Source organism: Fonsecaea multimorphosa, assembly GCF_000836435.1.
Source record: "Fonsecaea multimorphosa CBS 102226 unplaced genomic scaffold supercont1.4, whole genome shotgun sequence".
NCBI classification, from domain to species: domain Eukaryota; kingdom Fungi; phylum Ascomycota; class Eurotiomycetes; order Chaetothyriales; family Herpotrichiellaceae; genus Fonsecaea; species Fonsecaea multimorphosa.
In genome coordinates, this window is record NW_015971638.1 from 1414475 (window position 1) to 1434928 (window position 20454).

General features: G+C 52.1%; 8 protein-coding genes across 8 annotated transcripts; 3 read left to right on the forward strand and 5 right to left on the reverse strand.

The window, feature by feature from the left end:
- Positions 1-225: 225 nt before the first annotated feature.
- On the reverse strand, positions 226-2037 carry Z520_03170 (uncharacterized protein; the record flags this gene model as incomplete). The annotated part of the gene is made up of 5 exons (XM_016773683.1): positions 226-464; positions 492-1047; positions 1110-1253; positions 1314-1889; positions 1978-2037. The coding sequence occupies 5 exons, from the start codon at positions 2035-2037 to the stop codon at positions 226-228; spliced, it is 1575 nt and encodes a 524-aa protein (XP_016635740.1).
- Positions 2038-2924: 887 nt separating this feature from the next.
- Z520_03171 (uncharacterized protein) lies at positions 2925-3350 on the forward strand (the record flags this gene model as incomplete). Its single annotated transcript, XM_016773684.1, has 1 exon — positions 2925-3350. The coding sequence occupies one exon, from the start codon at positions 2925-2927 to the stop codon at positions 3348-3350; it is 426 nt and encodes a 141-aa protein (XP_016635741.1).
- A 1081-nt stretch (positions 3351-4431) lies between these two features.
- Positions 4432-6209, reverse strand: Z520_03172 (uncharacterized protein; the record flags this gene model as incomplete). Its single annotated transcript, XM_016773685.1, has 4 exons — positions 4432-4897; positions 4944-5380; positions 5433-5811; positions 5863-6209. The coding sequence occupies 4 exons, from the start codon at positions 6207-6209 to the stop codon at positions 4432-4434; spliced, it is 1629 nt and encodes a 542-aa protein (XP_016635742.1).
- A 719-nt stretch (positions 6210-6928) lies between these two features.
- Positions 6929-8819, reverse strand: Z520_03173 (uncharacterized protein; the record flags this gene model as incomplete). The annotated part of the gene is made up of 3 exons (XM_016773686.1): positions 6929-7568; positions 7622-8627; positions 8687-8819. 3 exons carry the CDS (start codon positions 8817-8819, stop codon positions 6929-6931), a joined length of 1779 nt encoding a protein of 592 aa, XP_016635743.1.
- Positions 8820-10941: 2122 nt separating this feature from the next.
- Positions 10942-14442, forward strand: Z520_03174 (uncharacterized protein; the record flags this gene model as incomplete). The annotated part of the gene is made up of 1 exon (XM_016773687.1): positions 10942-14442. One exon carries the CDS (start codon positions 10942-10944, stop codon positions 14440-14442), a length of 3501 nt encoding a protein of 1166 aa, XP_016635744.1.
- A 650-nt stretch (positions 14443-15092) lies between these two features.
- On the forward strand, positions 15093-16311 carry Z520_03175 (uncharacterized protein; the record flags this gene model as incomplete). Its single annotated transcript, XM_016773688.1, has 2 exons — positions 15093-15469; positions 15528-16311. 2 exons carry the CDS (start codon positions 15093-15095, stop codon positions 16309-16311), a joined length of 1161 nt encoding a protein of 386 aa, XP_016635745.1.
- Positions 16312-18242: 1931 nt separating this feature from the next.
- On the reverse strand, positions 18243-19439 carry Z520_03176 (uncharacterized protein; the record flags this gene model as incomplete). Its single annotated transcript, XM_016773689.1, has 1 exon — positions 18243-19439. The coding sequence occupies one exon, from the start codon at positions 19437-19439 to the stop codon at positions 18243-18245; it is 1197 nt and encodes a 398-aa protein (XP_016635746.1).
- A 54-nt stretch (positions 19440-19493) lies between these two features.
- Positions 19494-20192, reverse strand: Z520_03177 (uncharacterized protein; the record flags this gene model as incomplete). The annotated part of the gene is made up of 1 exon (XM_016773690.1): positions 19494-20192. The coding sequence occupies one exon, from the start codon at positions 20190-20192 to the stop codon at positions 19494-19496; it is 699 nt and encodes a 232-aa protein (XP_016635747.1).
- Positions 20193-20454: the final 262 nt, after the last annotated feature.

A 20454-nucleotide genomic window follows, 5' to 3' on the forward strand; every position in this document is an offset into this window, starting at 1 on the left:
GAGCGACAACCGGTTCTGCTGTCGTACAGTGTTAAAGACGCGGAATTTGCAGTTGGATAGAGGTAGCCCTGAGGTTGACGGGAGCGCAGAGATATTTATCCTCGGGCACTTTAGCTGCAAGGCTGTGGAGGAGGGAGGCCAGCGAATGGCGATTCACTTCCATGCCGAGCGGGGGGGTCACTAGGCCCGATACAGGGTACCATTGCGAGGCGCCAATCAGCAACCCTAATCGAGCGACGGGGTAAAAGTGTCATATGAGTCGATATCGGCGGTGAAGGAACCGTTGACTCGTCTGAACATCGCCTGAGACTTTTTCAACGCGGTATCCGCCATGAAAGTTGCCTGTCGAACCCCCATGGTTGCCCCGATGCGTCGAAGTTGCTCCACAGCGAAAGAAACCACGAGGAGATCATTCCGCTCTTCCAGGGCGACCAGGAACAGCGAGTGCATGAGCGAGAGGATGCCTAAAATGCGGTAGTTAGTTCATGGACATGCATCCAGCGAGACGAAGGGATACGTGCGTGGAGAGTCTCTGAAACTATATGTGGAGACGCAAATGTCAACGCACAACTCCCGAATGACCGAAAGAGCGAGTGCCATCAGTGCATTGTCGGGCTCGATCGAGCGGGCCTCGTTCTCCAAGATGAGCTGGTTGACGAGCACTCGGACGGCGCGCCAAGAGTTCCATGCCTCCGCGTTCCACAGATTGGTATAGACGTGCTTCTTTCTGTTGAAAGCGGTGTCATTGGCAGCATCAGGGACGTCGACTGTACCGTATGCCCAAGTCGGGGGCAGACCTGCTCTCCAACTCTCGAGGTCTGCGTCGATCTCCAGCGCTATGGCACGGATGGCTTGTGGATCTGTCACGTCTTGACCTTTCAAGGCTGCGCAGAGGTTGGCCACTCGGATACAAATCTCAGTGATGGACCCCGGACTGGCAATGTTTGCGTGCTGCCAATTTTGTCTCAAGGCGCCTGTTTGGAAACTGAAGGTTGCCTTGACCAAGGCGTTGGGAACGGCAACGCGCTCCTGCATGCAGGCCAGAAGCTATGTTTGTCATGAGACGGCCGACCACGCTTGAGGGGAAGATTTCAGCAACATTCACTCACAATGTAAGAGCGAAACTGAACGTAGAGCAGTCCACCACGTTCACTATCGAATTGCTTTTGACCCCGAAGCTCTAGGACGGCGGCTCCGGCTCTGACATGGGTCGCCCAATGAGGATATCGATCCTGGTTTTCGCAATTGACGGTCTATATGCAAGTGAGTGACAGCTCCTTGAGCGTTCGACCTAGATGGCCTTTTGGATATACCTCAAAAAATGCGAGTAACATCAGAGCCATGAACGTCGTGTCCGAAACAGCTTGGACTGGATCCATCAGAGCTTGTTGCATGGAGATTAGGGCTGCAGAATACTGTGCTCGAGCCTGAGATTTGACATTGGCCGCGTAGAAGACGTTTGACATTCCCGCCATGCCCACGGCTTCAATGGCCTTCCGTAAGACATTGTTGGACCCTTGTTCAAAGTAGGACTTGATCAACCAAGCATGATAGTTACTGAAGGACGTGCCGTCATCTGGAGAGTACTTTGCGAAGAAGAAGTTTGCGCCCTGGTCATAGCTAGATTGGGATAGGGGATTTGGAATGGTAATAGAAAATTTAGGAGAGGCAGCGAGGCGTCCAGCTGCAGGAGTTTGTATATTGTGTGGCAGAGACTGAGTAAAATCTTGTTGTGGGATGCAGATCATACTTGAGTGTTCATCCTGCCGGTGTCTGCGAGCAACGCGGTCGGATTCGTCTCTGAACCTGACATCGACAAGATTGCGATAGCCCGGGCACTGTTGCTTCGATTTCGCGCACTTTAGGCATCCTGGCCTCCCTTCGTCGCACTGGCAGAATGGTTAAACCCAGTTTGGGTGAGTCGGACATTGCTGTGAACCAGGCAAAGAAGCTCTGAAGAGCTATGTGACAACTTACCTTGATCTTTCGTTTGCGACACTGCTCACAGCCCTTGCTGGGAGCACGACAGTATACCATGACATCGAAGGCGCCTCGTCGTCTAGACGAGAGGTCCTCGAATATTCCTCAGGGTCTCCCGTGTGTCCCGTAGCCAGAATTCGTTGCAAGGGATGAAGATTACCTCGTGTCCGCATTCGAACTCGGTTATCGCGTTTCTTCCTGACTCCTGATGCTCGTGCAGAGTCGCATTCTTCTTTTCCGAAAGGCCCCGATGCGTACCAAGTACTTCTAAATGGTTGGGAGGAGGCTATGTGGGTGGCCAACCTGCAGAAGTCCACAGCCTGGTTAGCGAGATACCCCAGCCTAATGAGCCGCACCGCACATGTTGCGCAGGAGAATCAAATGGCTCGGTACTCCCTCCTTCTGGTGCGGGCTCTTTGAGCGCCAGTTGATGAAATTAGGCGAAGGGAGGGGAAAACAAAAGGGACCAGTGGTTGAGAGATATAAGTGATTGGCGTCGAGTTCGTTTGCATCGGCCAGCAGTTAAAAATAGAGGGGCAGATCAATGACCTGGCCTACTCGTTGTACCTACGAGGCCTAGTATTGGAGTCAATCTTGAAACCCGTCCCGCCTTCCCGGTGCTCCTCACAGGCTTCTACCAAGTCTTCATTGGAGATCTTCTCCCTCCTCGCTAACGAGTCAGTTAACGACCAGTCGGAGCCTCACGCGAATACGATGGATGTTTGGGAATGTTCTAGCGAAACACAGTATTTAAGGACGAAGTGTTCCACACATCCTACCGACACCATAAGTCCAACAAACTGGTTGCGAACGCAAAAGAAGCAAAGCAGTTGAGAACATACGATCACTGCGCGCACCAAACTGACCTTCCTGCCAACACCTGAACCTGCTATATTTACTTTATCGTGAGATCTCATCCACTCAAGTCAAGTGATTTTGCAACAATGTCCTCCAACACGACTAAATCCATTTTCAAATCAGAAACCAAGTCCATCTTCAACCCCGGAGAAACCCCCATCATCAAGACCGAAGAAACCCTGCTCCAAAGGATCTTCCGCAGAAAGTCGTCCACCAAAGGCAGCGTCGACCTCCTCTCGGACGCCGCCTCAATGACATCCACCGCACCCCTGGTCAGACCGTCGGATAGTGCTTCTATTCGTCCCTCGGCACCACTAAGGACGACGTCGAACGAGGAACAGGCTTCCTTCAACAGCTTGATGGACAAGGCTAGGACAATGAATCCCGATGAGTTCAAGGCGTATCTTCGCCAGTACAAGGAAGACGTCGAGACCATGTACCGGAGACAGGGCGGCGGCGTCACGGGCGGAGATTGGATTTACCGCGATCCTCATATCCTTGGCCCTCTATGATTTTGCATTGCAAGTTGTCACGCATTATGACTCTATGACGTTGTCTTTGCTCTTCTTTTTTGGTATGGTGTCTCTAAATTGGCTGAGAATAACGGTCGGAGCATGGCGCGTGGGAGTTTTTCGTCGACGATTGGAAGGACAAAGAAAGACAGCCAATTGAGCTTCATTACTACGATGTTCCTCTGCAGAACTTCATTTTCCGAGAGATTGAACTGTGCCGTACGTTTCCCACTCGTGGATTGTCGCCAGACGCGAACCTCTCGGGGGCTGGATAGGACAGCTTCTTGAAACGGGGCGACCCCCAGAAATCTCGTAGTCTTGTGCAAGGGGAGTCCTCGTTCAAGTTCCGAGGAATCGAGTGAGGCTTACGGCGGTAGGTTCACAACATAGCGTAGCAAAGGGCGGTTCACGTCACCATAAGAACACTCTAGCTCCGGGAGCGTTCGCACTCGTAGGGAAGAAGGGGGGGCATCTGGTGTAGAAGCAAGAATTCGATACCTGTTGACTTGGCTGCGGTCTTTGTGACGCTTCGATGCGTAATTTATCGAAGCGGCTGCTCGACATCAACTTTATCATTTGGCCTGTGACGGCGTCCTGAGATGTTTCTACCAAACGTTTTCCATTTTTTGCTCAATTCCCATTCTACCTGACTTCATATGCTCATGACTATTGACCGACTCCAGGGCGTGAGTATTCTTCACTGTCCCCGAGGTGCTTTGCGCATGGCAGGGTAAAGCTCTGGTTCATCTCCACTGGGATTCTTGAAGACCAGTCAAGTCAATTTCCTCCAGACCTTCATAAGAGATTGCTGCACATTCATTTCTCATCTTGGCCACGGGAAATGTCGGCTGATCTCATCCTTCGCATCCGTTTTCGACGTCGTCACCTTCAATCCTTGGTCACGAAGCTCCAGTAAGCCAGTACTTTTGTCTGATCTTACTGACCCGGCCTTACCCAGAGTGCAGAATCTTCCTCCGAGAACACATCAAAATAATAGTAGTTGAAAGGTGGAAAACTCCGTTCGCCCCTCGTCGGCAATCATGAAATACAAGGCACGGGAGTGCAAAAAGCATGGACTTGTTTACAGCTCATCATGCTCCTGGACGCCACCCTCATCGGTATCTGCGAGCATCGTCTTGGCTGCCTCTGTAGCCTCACTGACTGCACTCTTAACAGCATCGGCCGCGCCCGACGAGACTTCTTCAGCAACGGTCGTTGCTGCAGGAGCAGCTTTCGCCATGGTGTCGCTGGCAGCAGATGAAACATCTTCCATATCCACATCCTCGTCCTTCTTCGAGAGGGCAATACCATCAATGCCGTGCTTACCATTGTCGCGGACGAAAGCAGCAAGGTCTTCCATGGTGCGGGAGCCCGAGTATTCGACAGGAGAGTCCTTGGCGCCAGCAGGGTACAGCTTGATGGTGGGAAAGCCAGCGATCTCATCGGGAACGTCGTTCAAGGTGGCATCAATCTTGGCCACGGTGACTTTAGAGGAAAGATCGCTTGAGGAGTAGAGCTCTGCTAGCTTTTCATACGTTGGAGCGAGACTGGAACTTATTAGCCATGGCACCTCCCATGTCAGTAGACACTTACGCTTTGCAGTGTCCACACCAAGGAGCGTAGAACTCGATCAATACGTCCTTGGCGTCATCGAGAACAATTTCCTTGTAAGAATGGGCGACAACAACTGTGACAGGCCCCTCCTGTTTCTCTGGAACGGGCTCTGATTTGATGCTTGGTTCGAGCTTGCCGGCAACAAAGTCCTTGACGAAAGCACCAATCTTCTTCTCAGTGAGGTCATTGCCCGTGAAGGGATATTTCTCGTTTTTCACCGTCTCTTGAATTGCAAAGGAAGGGAATTTGTCTGTAGGCAGGTTCAAGTTGCCAGCATGAGCGCCAAAGGCCTTAGCATCGATGGTTGCGAAATTAATGGCGCCCTTGTATTTCTCAGCGACAGGCCTAAGAGCGTCCGCCAGGGAGGATCGTTCTTCGGGGGTTTCAGCAAAGATGTACGCGAGAGGAATTCCAGCCTGTCGAAGACATTAGTACCAAAGCTTTGTGATTTTCCGAGGGAACACATACACCCATGTAGCCAGCATAGGTTTCTGGACCAACTTCACCGACCAAGGGAGTCGAGGCGGTCTTGATGAACTTCGAGATAGCGTCCTCATCGAACGACTCTGTGAATGTGTTTTTCCCCTCGTCGAAGTCCTTATAGAGCACAACAGCGGGTTGCTTGACGCCTTCTGCCTTGGCAAGTGCGGCATCATTGGAGGCACCGAAGAGGTAGTCATCCCGTAACGAATCAGCGAGCGAAGTGAAGGTCTGGTTGGAGGCTTTATCGTCGGCTGAAATGTACGCTACCACGACGACTTTGTCTGTAGTCTTGAATTCTTCGAGAGTATCAGGGGTGAGCAGGGAGACAGCAGGGAGTTGCTGCTTGGTCATGTATGAGACAATGCTGTTCAACGTTAGTCGCATACATGCCTTGGGGTTTTGGATTGTGACTTACGCAGGAGCCTTCCTAGCGCCTGGGTATGGCTTGATGTTATCAAGGCCCCGGAAGACCTTGACGGTAGGATAGCCCTCGACACCATAGTCCTTGCACAGATCGCCCTCAGCCGTGCAGTCGACTTTCACAAGAGGGATGTTCTTCTCTTTCAGCGTGGCTGCGGCCTCTTCATACTCAGGTGCCAGAGCTTTGCAGTGGCCACACCAAGGGGCAAAGAACTCGGCTAGTACCAGATCATGTTGGGAGATGAAGTCTTTGAAGTTATCTTTCTTTAGGTCATGGACTTCACTCGCCGAGATGCCAGCAAAGGCAAGGCTGATCGCAGCCAGAGATGCGATTGTTCGCATGATGAGACGATGATTGGGACCGAGTGTACAGTGGGGAAGAGAGCGATCGTAGACGTTTCGAGGGACACAAAGGAATGGAAAAATCGGATAGATGATTCAGGTGTAAGGTTTTCGAGAATCAGGGGACTCTGAACCCTTTATTCTTGAGGCTCAGTTTCTGGTAAAGTGAACACCAGCAAGTCACTAGCAGTTTTGGCGCTCTCACCTCATTGAGGAGAGGTGTCAACTACTTTTTTGGGGCTTCACTACCTAGCGAGCTAGGTACCAACTCCACATGCGGGTGACACGCATTCACTCGCCCCATTCTTCAAGTTCAGCTGCAGCCCCTTTCCGCCGAGTCGTTGACCCTGAAACGCGGAACTCACAAGTCAGGGGTCCTCAGCGCCTCCTCTTGTGGGGGTAAACAGCTCGCTAGCCTACACACTGGCAATGGCTCTCGCGCAGTCGTCCTTGAAGAACGATAGATTCCTTACAGTCCCGTTTCCAGAATCGTGGTTGAACTCAACTGGACACCCTCGAGAGACGCGGCTAATACACTAGGATGGACCTTCTGGCCTTTTAGGGCGCTTGAGCGTCTCAGGCGGCAAAATAGCAGGAGGACTTTATTGCCTGGTATTTCTAAGCAATGATGAGTATTCGATAAGAGAACCCCAGGACCCAGCCTCGCCAGCCACAGATCACGACCGCCCTCGAGCCACTTTCTTGCAACAGATGTAAGCTCAGTCCTCCTCTTCCGAGAGCACTATGGTAGGTATCGTCCTGTATCTTGTATCCTCATCTCTTGCTTTGCGGCGTCCTTCGAGCTCCAACGCCATTTGATATGCCTCGGCTTTGCCGCGATCAACATCGACCAATAACATCAACGGCAGCGGGAGGAAGATAAGTACTGCTAGAAAGACAAACGCAGGTCGTATCTCCCCATATCGATCGGTGATTGCGCCAACAATGGCCGGGCCAAAGATACTGGACCCTTTGTCTGTTATCGCGTACAGGGCGTAAAATGCTGCCTCGAAACCCGGAGGGATCAATTCGCCAAAGAATGCTCGACAGTACGACGACAACCCACCAAGAACGAACCCGTATATTGCACCCAGGGGGTACATCTCCCATGGCTGTTGCAAGCCAAAAACGCCGTACCGCTTGATGGCAGGAATAAACCCCAAGAGTCCATACAAAGGAATAATCTCAAACAAGCAGATGCACGCAACAATCGTCCTGGATGCGCGAAGGTTGAATATCCGAGAGATGAAGCTCCAGTAAAATGCACCAATGACACCCGCTAGTGTCGCAATGACGTTGATCAAACCAAGGGCTGGGGTACTCATCCCAAGACTCGTTTTGGCGAAGAGCACCGCTGTCCTGCATTCCCTTAACATTAAACTCTTCAGAGAAAAAAAGGGTTCAAGACTTACCCGCTCACTGTGGCGATGCTGTCGCTGAGTAAAAACCAAGCGCAAAGGAAGATCACAATATCCTTCAGCTTTCTGGCGTGCCCAATTGTTGTGAACAGTGCTTTCCAGGCATACGTAACATATGCCACCCAGGCGTAGCGCCCTGTCAACTCGGTCGGTAGGGGCGGTCCCGGTCGAGGTCGAAGCCATAGAGCCGCTGGAATGCTGAATGCGAACCACCATAGTCCCACAAGCAAGAGAACCAACCTCAAGGACAACAGAGTGGATTTTGTCGCGGCGACTATGCCAATACCAATAATTTGCACGAATAATCCTGCAATGTATCCAATGCCAATACCATTCGACGATATCTTGGTGGACATTTTCAGCGCGGGCGAGATGGCGGCCGGAGATTCCTGGGCGGGAGAGGTATGGTCGGGGTGATCCCGAGGTAAGAGCCCTGACGTCGAGCTCGTCAAGACGTGGTCCTCATGTTCGACGTATTCATCGTCGTTGCCTGCCGCCCGATCTTCTTCATGGTCTCGCTCGATAGACGGGTGATGTCGTACTAGCAAGGGCAAGAAAGAATTCAGCAACACAAACGACGCCCCAAAACATGTGTTTGCAACGATGGCGAAAAGGGCTCCCAGGAGATAGACCTTGGGTATAACGGTGATGAAGAGGGCCGTAGCAATCGCTCCAGTGAAAGCGAAGGCGAGAAGGAATGTCTTCCGAAACCTGCCGTGATCGGCTGCCGCGGACATGGAGATGATGAGGAGAGCTTGGATCAGGACGCTGATCGAAAAGGTATACATGGCAAAACTCGCAGTGTTGATCTCGGCACCCAAAATGTATACCACACAGGCCGGAAGCTCATTGTGTCGGTGTGTAGGAGAATCGAAGACGGTTTCGTTCGGCGAGGTGCCATGGTCGCTTTTCCAGCCTGCGCTACAGGGTGTTGTCTTATCTTTCAACAGGACTCCTCGTTCCCTGGCCAGTTGTTCGAGGGTAATTGGTAGAAACGACCCTGAATAATGAGGTCAATGGGGAAATGCAAAGCAAATAGTTCCCAGATGTCATGCTCACCCATGGCACAGATGGCAAAGACCTCTGCGGCCCAGCCGTACGAGTACCAACCCCATAGCTCTTTCTGGCTTGTCGGCCTGGTATCTTCATCCGCGTACCTCATCTCCGCTTCCGGTTCTGTGAAGTCACCCATGTCGGAATCCGAATAACCCCACGAGGATTCGCGCTCGTCATCTGCTTCCACGGAAGGTGTTGGGGAAATCAAGCTGATTTGGGACTGATGAGACGACTGGCGGGACAGAGGTGGTCGCTGACGGGCGGCAGCCGAGAGAGGATCATGGCGGGGGACCTGTTGTGATGATGAGAGGAGAAATATTTGGGAATAAGAAATGCGAGTACAAAGGGTTGCAAGACAAGGTCAAGGCATATCTGACAGTCGAGAAGATGATGGGTTTCGAGGTGGCCAGTCCCTCGTAGGCCTGCCGAGGGCCTTCTAGGTTTGGCGATTGGCGGAAGGCGAACTCACCATGTTTCCTCAAGGGAGCCCCCCCAAAGCTCCACCATCAGCCTACCGCGTACACCTGCTCTACACTATCAGATCCTTCCAAACTCCCAATTCTTCCTCCATCTCAGAAGTCGGAACAGAGGAAAGAATCATCGATCATTGCAGAGGGTTGTAGACTCTTTATCTTTGGCGTACGCGCGCGAGAAGTCAGCGGGTCGGCTTAGGCCAGAATGTGAAAATTGCGGTGTTCTAACGCCTAGAGGTAGCATTAATGGATGCTTCAAGAGCAGATCCACCGTCAGAGGGATGCGCGGTTCTTCTTATTCGAGCAGGATCGCCCCTTGGTCTCTTTCTGAACCAGCTGATATCTGTGTCCATATCTCTTGTTTCGCGCAACTAGCACCTCAAACTCGTCCGAAAGCATATCGAAAGACTGCTACTAAGAGGACTTATCTCATGACCACTGAGAGTCCGTCGACTACCACCAGGTGGGCTAGAAGGCGGTGATCTTGGATTGTTTTGGCATCGCCATGGGCTGTGCAGCCTACCAAAGGCCGTCCAGGAGCACCCTCGTTCCAATGACTTGCTTCGGGCCACAGGATGGCGTCCATGGGATGGCGTACACCTGGATAGCAGTAGCTGAACTATCATCCATGTCCGCAGATTCGAGATCAAGAACCAATCAGATGTGTCACTTGGAACTTGCTCGGCGACATCATCCTGAAAGGGTGTGAACTGGATACTTCTGGCTGCATGTGTCTCAGAGTCGCAGGCACAGATCTCGTCCCCTGATTTAAGGCTGACGATGCAGAAAGGAAACATCAATGGTTGAAAGGAGGAAGAATAATGATGGAGAATAATAGCAGGCGGAGTCTTTCTCCGTTTGCTGTCCTCGACGCCCAAGTGAATCTAGAGCACTGGGAAAAGAAGTAAATCGGCATTTACCGAAGGCCCAAGGGTAGCGCAACACGGGAGTGCACTAACTGAGTTGGCATGCTGCGTCTTGATCTAGGGACATACCTTGCCCGATAGGGGTTGTCTACCTTGGTTAGCTGAGGTGCGAGTACCAAATGCTTCGTCCCTCACGTAAATCCAGGCTAATCTACTTCTAAGCATCAGTCTTGCTGCTTTTTCAACCTTCCCAGACGCCTTAGCCGCTGTCCAATCCGCGTCTGTATCACCCGCGCTGCTGCTTGGCGCCGGCTTGAATGCAGCCTTGGCCTAGTTGCCGGGTTCTTTGTGCTGCCAGTGCTGTGCCTGATCCTTTGACAGCCGACTTCCGCGCGGGTCTCATTCATTTCATCCATCATTCCATCCCAACTACATGCAGTCATCCCTTCATACATGAACTCAACCACAATTCAGTTACTCTCCCATACTGTCACAGTCACCAAGTCGCCTAAACTCCGGCGCAAGAGTGTCGGCTTGCGCGCCTGATTCGATACCACCGGCTGGCCTCGTGGGCCGTCCCTGTCATTGACAAAATTGCTCTTTTGCAAACGGACAAACCGCAACCTCGAAGTCGCCTTCCTCCAGCATCCTTCCTCCCTTGTTGTTACGCCCAACGGCCGTCACCACCTACCTCCCCTTCGATATCGCTGTCGGTCGAGACTTGCGCACTACAAAATCCGAGAACCAGGCTTGTTCGACTGCGCCCGAACTGACTACGCTCAGCGCACTTGAATTGGGGAGCGCAGGGAAGAAAGAACCACAAAAGGTGATTTGCAATTTCGGGTTTTCAATCGGCGTCGAGGGCGCACGTCCCAGGCGTGCCGGCCATGCATTGCTTGATGGTTGATTTCACTTCAATATGAACGGGGAAAGGCCCGCGGCCAACGGGGAGCAAATCGCAAATGGCTTCCAACAGACCGTCGCAGATTCCATGCCTGAATCCGGGCAGCTAAAGCAAGGATTGTTGCCCCCAAATGCGCCGCCGCCTCCGATCGACCATACGCGAAGCTATGCAAATGGAGATTTGGAGCCAAATCAGCAACCGCCCGACAACAGAGGCAACGATGTCGCCCACCTTCAAGAACAAGCGCCGGCCGAGATCTTGCAGCTTATCTCTCAAGATAGTTACCTGCCGATGGCCGCTCTGATAAATCGGGCGTCCCAATCATGCTGGAACGGCCTATCTGATTTGGTGACGCAGTTAGCTTCAGTGCCTGTCCCTGAACTGCCACCGGAACAAGCAAGACTCCTGCCCAATGGCCTGCCCAACAATCAGTCCAAGGCAAATTTGGACAAAAAGGATCGGCTACTGAAGTTCTCAAACGATCAAAAGGCGGATTTTATAAAACTTCTGGTATTGCTGCAATGGAGCAAGAATGTGGAGGAAGTGAGCAAGACCATCTCCATCAACTACTGGCTAATGAAACGCCGAGAAGCGTACTGGAATGTTATCGGATCGATGGCCCTTCTCAAGCAGGAATCTTCAGGTTTCCAAATCCCCAATCCCGACCTCAAAACAGCCGCCGAAGTCCTGTCGAGGGGCAGCGTGCTCAATTTCCCCCGCCTGGGTTATGTACCACAGAAGAACCTGTCCAGCAGACAGATACTTCGAATCCTCCAGTCTCTCAACCGGGCGTTGAGCGTCAAGCTAGCACTTTCGGACGACTTGCCTCCTCAGCTGCGAAGATTCCGAATTCATGATGGGCGTGCCACTTTCATCGTGCCCAATGAGTTCGAACTGGATGTCTCCATACTAGGCGATAGCGAAGACGCTCCCTTTCGCATGGTTGATTTTCGGTTTTCTTTCCAACCATCCGCTCACATTCCCGATAGTCTACACGCAGAGATCGAGCTATACGCGAATTCCAACATCGATCGAGACGGGCTCAAAGGGTGTTATGACTTTCTGCATGAGCTGGCTTTGTCTTACAAACTGGCTGAACTCCACAAGCAAGCGCTCGACTTGGCTCGAAATCAATGGGCCGGCAATCTACGCGTCGAACTGATTCGTCGGAACCTCATCGTGCAGTATTGGCCTGAGAGACAATTTGGGAAAAGCTGGGTTGAGGTTGGCATCGCTAGCGGTCGGGAGAAGCAGAAAATTACCAAGATGGACTCGCCGCCTTTTCTCGACATCAAATGGATGCGTCAGGGCAAAAGAGTGGACTCTTTGCAATTACGCCTGAATGATGCACTGCTCAGCTTTGATGCCATTCTCCGGCAGGTGATCGCACAGCACATAACGGAGATCCTGGACAACATCTATGACAAACTCATTCTCACGCCACTCTTTGCGAATGCCGAACTCTTCATGGAGCAATCGCTTTCCTATGAAGATCCGGAAGAGTGCTCCTTGATGATGCAGCTCTCTCGATCTTCAGATCTCCAAGTGAAAATCGATGCTGTAACAGGACTGCTTGTTCTCAGCCCCGTCACAGAGAGAAGGGAACGACTTCAGTACGAGGTCAATCGGGTCCAAGGTGTGGCAGATGACGTTGTCTCCAAGCTTCTCAACTACAGGTGCAGCGTCATGGAAACGAGGGTTCTTGTTGGTATTTTGGGCACCTCCTGGGAAGGGTTGCGTTCCTTCAAGTTCAGCCAAGCCGAGGCGAGAGCACTGTTTGGAGGGCCAGTGTCGAGAATGAACATGTTCCGCCAGAACCAATGGACACTGGACTTTACCCTAGCAATCACACACGCCTCAGATGGAGATCATTGGTGGTTATTGCAGCAAGTTTCCGCCGGCGCTACGAACCCTCAGACTCGGTATAGAGTTCTCCGCAAGCAGAGGATAGAGGTCAAAGAAGAACTATCTTCTGCATATTTCGATCGACTTGCGGAGTACTTGATGGGTTTGATTTTCCTAGAGCGCAATGCCGACTTCTTCAGGGAGAGGAAGGAGAAGTTTGATCTACGACCCTTACCTACTTTCGGACGGGATTACGAATTACCTGAAATATCATTTGACTTGGATATGGCCAGGCCGGCTTTTTCAAAGCAACCTGTGCAACCCATCGCTTCCGGCAGCGTCACTGCTTCGCAAATGACCGGCGGTCCGCCCAAGTCTCGTACTTTACAAAAGGGTATCAAAGTCCGTTTCGGTGGAGTTGATCGATTGACGAACAAAGTTAGGGCAGTCGCTCAGTATCAATACCGGGCAAGTTCTGCGGTGCTTAGACGTCTAGAGGTGTCTGTCCTTGATGCTAGCGTCTCCCTGAATCCGGAGGACAAGACCGTTATAATTCGAGTTTCGACTGCCATAGCGGAAGCTGCAATTCCGGAGATTGTCGACAAAGCGATGGATCTTGAAAAGGTGGTCTCGACAGTTGAGCAAATCCATCGTCTCCCAGGACTGACATTGAAAACGATATCGAATTCCAGTTTTACGGTATCGTATCACGAAGGGGCACCTGCCGAACTCGAACTCAGAATTGGATTTCCAAGCGGCAATCAGGCACCGCAGCTTGATTTCTTGCCGCCTGGGAAGAATCCACATCAACACCTCGCGGCACAGTACACCAAACTGATTGCCGCCAGCCGCGGCCCATTCGCCGCCAGAATCCGCGACTTCCTCACCTCATTGACTTTGACACTTCCATTGTTAAATTATCTCCAAAAGCTTCAGGAGAAACATGGATTGGACTCTGAGACGCAGCAGCAACCGGATCTGCAAGAGCAAGAAGACCACTTGCGGGTGCATGTCCTGGTCAGGAATGCGACGGCTTTTGCGATTCAATATTTCACACCGGCAGGACAAGCGCCTAAAGATGTCAAGGCCGATTCCCAACCACATATGCTGGCACGCTTGGAGATCCTGCACCACATCAACGTGTCAAGGAAACCAATGTGGCTGGTGCGCGCAGCGCTTGAGGAGTTCCAATCATACTCTAGGCCGTCTTACTCGACACCAGAGTTGGGGGCAAAGCTGAAGCAGGAAATCTTTACTCAGTCAGACGGACAATCAAAGTGGCTTGCGCTCGATAAAGCGGCGGCTTGCATGGTTGACCAGCCCGAGCCTCTGCTGAAAGCTATGCATGATCTCCTGTGGGAGTGGGCTAAACTGGCGAAAGCGTCCGAAGGCAAGGTGTCTAACAACCAGGCGTCCAACAAGGCCAAGGCTGCTCCAGGCAACCCCAACGCAAACAATGCCCAGGTGCCGAATGGTCCCAATAACCGAGTTTCTGCTCCCATGAAAGCTCCCCCAGGCAAGATACAAGCACCTGGTAGTGCAATTCCCAATGGGGCAAATGTCAAGGTCCAAAGACCCCAAGCCAATGTTCCTGGAGGAAGAGCGATGCCACCAAATCACAAAGTGAACGCCAACAGCGCGCAAAAACAAGAGGTCATTATGCTGGACTAGCCGCGGGTGCCTGCAATCGGCCTCTGGCCCGTGTATCAATGTTTTTTGACGATTTCCGATTTCCGACTTTGCTCGTCTTTGTTCATAATGGTCTTGGAGGAGCTTGACTGGGTTTGGTGACGATATACCCAAAATGGGATGGATAACTCATTTGCAAGGCAAACAGGTGGCTGGCGCCCCTTTTACGACAGTCAATACCTGTGGATGGAGTTTTCTCAGCTGGCATCACGAGCAATTGCCAGCAGTCTGTTTCTTGAATGATGGATAGAAATTCTTTGCATCATAGGGACCACTCTAATGACAAAGCTGATCCCCCTTCTGGTTAGCAGGCTGAACACATCGTGGGTGATTTTGCGCCTCTCCATTCTCCTCCACCTCAGTAGCGTCACTCTAGCCTTATCGCGTGGCTGCAAGGCTGAAGAAGAGCCTTGTGCAGTCTACGCGTCACGGCGCGACGCTCGGTAGCTTGACTCCGCGTCTTGCTTCACCGAAACATATGAAAATCCAAAGTACAATTCGCCAGCTCCTGACCATATATCTGAGTCAAAGATTTGTGCATGCTAGGCTCTCGTGTGTCTTATCGTCTCGGTTCTCTGATTTCACCGTTCTTCCCCAGAGCTGTCCCTAGGCGGCATTGCCACCCCTCTGCAATGTCGTTCTACAAACGCAAAGATCCACCCACCTCTTCACCCGATGACGCAAAGAAACCCAAGAAGAATGGCAGTCTTACTTCCTTCTTTGGTCCTCCAAAAGTCACGCCGGTAGGCGGAGCGAATTCAACATCACAGGCCCTAGTGTCGAGCGAGCCTCCAGCACCGAAATTCGACAAGGACAAGTGGGTAGCAGGTCTCACGGATGAGCAGAGGAAGCTCCTCAAATTGGAGATTGACACACTGGATCCAAGTTGGCTGGCTGTATTGAAAGAGGAGATTGTGACACCGAGCTTTCTGGATCTGAAACGGTTTTTGCAGAAGGAGATCGATTCCAAGCAGAAGATCTATCCGCCGTTGGAGGATGTCTACAGCTGGTAAGCCCTGCACCCACCCTGGTTCCGCAGCTGGTCGACTGACACAATAATTCACCAGGTCGCGGCATTGTCCTCTCCATCAAGTCCGCGTCGTGATCCTGGGCCAAGATCCGTACCACGGTCACAACCAGGCGCATGGTCTCTGCTTTTCCGTGCGACCACCCACACCCGCACCGCCCTCACTAAAGAACATCTACACCGCGATAAAGAAGGACTACCCAAGTTTCAACCCACCGCCCAAGAACGGCGGTCTTCTTACTCCGTGGGCGAACCAAGGGGTCCTCCTCCTGAATACCTGCCTGACCGTGCGTGCCGGTCTGGCCAACTCGCACGCCAACCACGGCTGGGAGAAGTTCACTCAAAAGGTTATCGATACCGTTGTCAAACTGCGCACCCGCGGCGTGGTGTTTCTGGCATGGGGCAATCCGGCGCAGAAGCGGTGCGAAAAGATCACGGGGGCGCGCCATCTGGTGTTGAAAAGTGTCCACCCTTCCCCGCTCAGTGCGAGCCGGGGCTTCTATGATTGCGGACATTTCAGAAAGACCAACGATTGGTTGGAGACACGCTACGGGAAAGAGGGGATCATAAACTGGGACTTGGATGTGCCGCAGCAAGCCATCAAGGCGCCAGCGGTGGAGGAGCCGATCAAAGTTACAGAGACGCAGAAGGAAGAGCCCGAAAACTCTGGACCGGCCACGGACCTGCCTGAGAAGAACAACGGAAAGAAAATCGTGCAGCAGGAAGAGTTTGACGGGGAGGATGACGAGGACGCTATTGCCGCTTTGGAGGAGATTGCGGCATTGGAAGCAGAGGCAGAGGCGGGGGACAAGGTCAAGGTCTAAGCCAATGCAGAAGCTGAGGCAGGGAAGACAAGCACGTGAAAGACACGAGACCATGGGGATTTCTGGTCTATACGTGCCTCTTCTTTTCCTGTTCCAGAGCGTGCGTGATCACCGGAGCCATAACTGAAGCTCTTCCAGTCCACTTTTATTACGGGATCATGTTTGTGTTTGTTTGGAAAGGAGCCAAGGGGATCGTTTGTACAAAACCCCGGTGTGCTGAAAACCCGAAAATTGTTGAGCATGGTGTTCTGGCGCTTACGGTTGGAGACGGTCAACATGTGCTGGAATGAGAACTACTTGAGACCTCGCTGATATCCCTTCATGAGAACGAGGGAGGGAGTACGGACAGCACACAAAAAACAGACGGATGGACAGATAGATATACAACACGAAGGACTCTGTCTCCCCACTTCCTGCCAATTTTCAACCTAACTGACCAATGCATTCGCGGTAACGTTACGGTCGCATACTAGAAGCCCATGAGGCATCCTGGTGCCGTAGGGAGATGGACCGTTGAGACAGTGGTGCGTTTTTTACGTGGTTAAATTCTGATTAGTAGCGCTGCTGCAGCCAGCTATGTCTGTTCTCCGTGTATATTTCGCCAACCCGTGAGAAGCAACAAAGCTTTGTCCATCTATACTCTCCAGCAGGTCCTCAGTCTATTCCGACAAATCGGGGCGCGCATACGCAACCGTCGTGGATCCCTCGACACCACCTCGTCGAACCACAACTCCAGAACCGGCACAACATGGAGAGGTCCACGATAGGAACACTCCGTGCTCGCATTGTGGCGAGGAGGCGGTCGCGGTGACTCCAGAACAACAGGCCGAACAAGCAAGACAACGTCAGAGAGACGATGACCGGGAGGAGGCCCGAGAGACTGAGGATGAGCAACAGCCACGACGACACCGGCTCCTACCGGCTGAATCGCAGGAACAAGCACCAACTACCACCACAGATATGGTCTCGACGCTTTTGTGTACGTAATACCCTTGATGAAGGATCCAAACGGAAGATCGAATTGCAGAGATATCGAGACATTCACGACTCATATACACGGCGTACGGCGTGTATGGCATTAGTGCTAGAGTTTGATCCAGGTGCAGGGAGTCCACCCGCGGTGAAATCGGGGGCCGGAGCACGTCTGCGACAGGGAAAGGCTGCGTTGAGTGCATGCGCGGTATTCAATGTCTGATCGTGTCATTTTGGGTGGGAAGCTTGCCGACCAGGCTGGCTTCATGCTCATATACAGGGTGGATGCTTATACACCCAACTGTGGGGGGGGGAGCCTGCTTGCATTTTTCTCCTTCTTCTCGCATCCAGTAATTTCTCCACCGAGGTTTCCTCTGTCTTACCTTTCTTCCTTCTTCACCTCAGTTGTTCAATCTAACTTCAAACTCCTCTTCGAATCTCCCCAAACACCTTTCAGCTTCGCACACACAGGCGTCAAGATAGAGCACTGAAGGGCACCGTGAGCAATGGTGGAGAGTATATGCAGTACACCGCTGATAATGGATATCAGCTTGAGTGTTGGATAGATAGAATATGGAGGATTGAAGGACCCCGTGATGAATGATTGATAGAGATCATACACAGTACACCACAGAAAATGGACGCCTTCAGGTTGATTATTGGAAGGGTGGGGACTTGACGGTTATGTGTGGCCCTTGTATACGAAGGGCGCCTTGTAGAGTATTGATGTAATATGGAGACTGCAGGCCGGTGTGATAAATGGTCAGATCCTATAGGATACTCAGTACACCGTGGACAATGGATGCCATTAGTTTCAGTGTTGAATGGCGAGACGGGCACTGGATGTGCGTGAGTCGCCCTTATATCTTCCAGCCTCATGCGTCAGCCTTGTGTTTCAGCCTCGTGGTCCCAAGCACCACCTCATGTAGCTTTTCACCAAACATATGCCACGTAACGAGTCAGTACTTCGCGATCCCTACCTCCAGTGCCTGGATCTGCAAGGCCAGCAACTTGGAATAGTACCGACACAGCGCCAGGTTCCCGCCGTGGAACCAGAACCCCGGATGGCCCGTCCGTCTCCAAATGGTCCGCATCTCGCCCTCGGCGTCGTAACCCCAGACATCGCCCACCCGGTCGGCGACCTCATCGCCAAAGATGTCCCTTGCGGTCGTGCGCATGTTCTTATACCCCGTTGCGAACACGATCTCGTCGGCTTCCAACTCGCTACCGTCGGCAAAGCGGAGTCCGCGAGGCAGGATTTTCTCCACCTCCTGGCCTTGCTTGATTTTGATCTTCCCGTCGATAATAAGTTGACTTGCCCCAACTTCTATCACGTATCCGCCGCCGCGTTGGAAGTATTTCATGAAGAGCCCTGCGTTCTCCGGTCCCTTGTCGACCTTGAAGCCGACTTTCTCGAGCCCTTTGAGGAGTTCCGCATCATGCTGGTTTTGTAACTCGGTAACTTTGACCTGCAGGGCTTTGAGGACTTCACTAGGCAGACTATGCAGCCACAGATCTGCATCGTCAACAGGGGGACCGTTTTCGTCGTACAGCCCAGCGAGCGCGATGTTGGTGATCGCTTCGCTGGAGACGACACAGGTTGTGGATCTTTGCACCATTGTGACGTCGTAGCCGTTTTCATAGAAGGTCTGGGCGATGTCGTGGCCTGAATTGCAGGACCCAACCACTACTGCTTTCTTACCTTTGCCGTTCGGGCGTGCTCCCTTGAATTCAGAAGAATGACAGAGCACATCACCTTTGAAACCGTCCATTCCTTTGACGGTGGGATAGTTCTTCTTGCCAGAATGACCTGTGCATTGAACGACGTGCTTGGGATGCAGGGTGCGGCTCTCGGTGCTGCCATCTTCTTTGGTGCGCTTGACGGTAATCGTCCACTGTTTCTTGCCCTCATCCCATGAGGTCGATTCGATCTTCGTCTTGACCCAAACGTTCAGCTCCATTAACTTGGCATACGACTCGAAAAACTCGGCGAGTTTGTCCTTTGGTGTGAAAATAGGCCAGTTTGGTGGGAATCTCAGGTAGGGCATATGATCGTACCAAACTGGGTCATGAAGAACGAGCTGATGGTACCGTCTGCGCCAATTGTCACCAATCGTGTTTTCGGTGTCAACAATCAGGGTGGCAATCCCGAGCATCTTCAAGCGAACTGCTGCCGTCAGCCCAGCTTGGCCGGCACCTGCAATCAACAATCAGTATCCGATCAGTATTCTAAAGCTGTTGATTTGGCACTTGCCGATGATTATAACGGTAGGATCCTGATCCTTGAAATCAATCTCATCACGTCTCCTCTCCTGCCAGTTCTTTCGGTTCAGCTTTCCGCCATGTTCGACTCCTTTGGGCCTCCTCGGGCCTGTATTTTCTTCGTGTCCCGCAATCTCGCGAAGAGTGGTGAAGAATGTGAAGATCTTCCACTGGCCATCCCTTTCAGCCAAGCGAGCGACGCCTTGACCAGTCCCGACTTTGGAAGTGAAGTTGAAAAAGAATTGAATGCCTTTCACGTCACCTGTGCCATCGAAAGCTCCCAGCTGAGGAGAACGATATGCAGTGGTCTTATCGATTGCAATCGTCGTCAAAGGGCAACCATTGTCAGCAAAAAAGCCTGCGAGCTTGTCCTTTCCTTTGATTGTATGCAGCTCCCAGGAAAGACCAAGGTGGTCACGCCAGTAGCCGTCTTCGAGAAACAGCTGTGCAATTGATTTAGTGTCCTCGTTTTGTAGGGCAGCATTTATTGCGTCAACTATTTTTGTAGCAACAGCATCAGGGTCGACCGAAGTAGATTGTGTCGTCTTTGGCCATTTACAGAGCGGGATGTTCACAGAGCCAGGCTCGCAACGATCTTTCGACAGTGTGAGACCCGGGTCAGTTGCGGATTGCACCTGCACGCTCATGGTGGGGGATGATTGCTTTTGGCGTCTATTGAGGCAGTAAATTGAAATGGATGGGCTGTTCAGTATTGGGGTCTGTGTGAATGAAGAAGATTCTTTCTCTGCAATTATGAGGTTTTGGGTCCGTCTTCATGACGATCTTGAGCATGGCTTGCAGTGGAGAGCTCTCCCACCATAGGTTCGGAATACCAAATTGGGCATTTCGAACGCAGTCACCACTGGCCCAGGTCGGACAAACCCCGCGTTTCAAAATGAGGAGAGAGCT